At 38.8% G+C, this 1,161-nt stretch overlaps 1 protein-coding gene across 1 annotated transcript; it reads left to right on the top strand.

The window, feature by feature from the left end:
- On the top strand, positions 1 to 1,141 carry LOC123964439 (major histocompatibility complex class I-related gene protein-like; the record flags this gene model as incomplete). The annotated part of the gene is given in 2 exon segments (XM_046041422.1): positions 1 to 398; positions 738 to 1,141. Coding segments are annotated over 2 exon segments (588 nt in total). The 3' UTR covers positions 1,031 to 1,141.
- Positions 1,142 to 1,161: the final 20 nt, after the last annotated feature.

Below are 1,161 nucleotides of genomic sequence, written 5' to 3'. Positions count from 1 at the left end.
GGTAAGATCAGATTTTAAATCTTTACTTTTGCTCTTTGGACACACTTGATAAGCCTGATGTGACTTAACCTAATAATACTGAATACACATTTTTGTAAACTGAATGTTTAACCTTGTTTGTCCTACAGTGAAACACTCCCTGAAGTATTTCGTAGCTGGATCTTCTGGAGTGTCAGACTTCCCAGAGTTCATGGGAGCTGCAGTGTTTGATGGTTTTCTGGTGGGTTACTGCGACAGCAACACCAGGAAAGTAGAAACAAAACAGGACTGGGTGGAAAAACTTTTAGAAAATGACACTCAGCAGTTACAGTATTACAACTATGAGTGTTTTGAGTATCTGCCGAACGTCTTCAAAGACAGGATACATTTTTTTAAGCAGCACTTCAACCAAAGTGGAGGTAAAGTATTAATGTTTGTTATATTTTACATTTTACTGTTAAAATGTTTTGCTTCTTTGTTTGGTGTTTACAGATATAGCCTCTATTATAGACATGTACACGTATGTAAACGTTTTTTTAGGTGGGACTGTTTCTGAGTCTGCAGGTGTCACACAGGTCTGACTTTCTGTATATAATTTTGAGGTGCACAGAATTAAAGAAGACACCCACCTTGTATAGTCGCATAACAATAACTGCTAATGTAACTTTTAAACAGTGGCATAAATTGATAGAAAGACAGTTGGAGATGTCGTCTGTGCATCCTCATAATCAAATTCTCAGTTTCTGTCTCTCTCTCAGGTGTCCATGTTTTACAGAGGATGAGCGGCTGTGAGTGGGATGAGGAGACTGGAGAGGTTAATGGTTTTAATCAGTATGGTTATGATGGAGAGGACTTGATGGCATTTGACCCGAAGACATCGACATGGATCACTTTGAAACCACAGGCTTTCACCATCAAAGAGAAATGGAATGCTGACAAACCTAGAGCAAAAAACAATGAGATTTTCCTCACTCAGCTTTGTCCTGAGTGGCTGAAGAAGTCTTTGGACTATGGAAACAGCTCTCTGCAGAGAACAGGTAGAATCACATGACCTGATGTAGACACAACAATGTTCAAATCTCTGCTCAGACTGACTTGCTGTTGTATTATCGCTCCAATCAATCTGACATAACCTTATTTTGGTGGCAATAAGATTTGATTTAGCCATAAATCAATCAGTAG

This window comes from Micropterus dolomieu, unplaced genomic scaffold (genome assembly GCF_021292245.1).
Source record: "Micropterus dolomieu isolate WLL.071019.BEF.003 ecotype Adirondacks unplaced genomic scaffold, ASM2129224v1 contig_2450, whole genome shotgun sequence".
Lineage (NCBI taxonomy): Eukaryota > Metazoa > Chordata > Actinopteri > Centrarchiformes > Centrarchidae > Micropterus > Micropterus dolomieu.
This window is presented reverse-complemented; position numbering and strand designations above follow the sequence as displayed.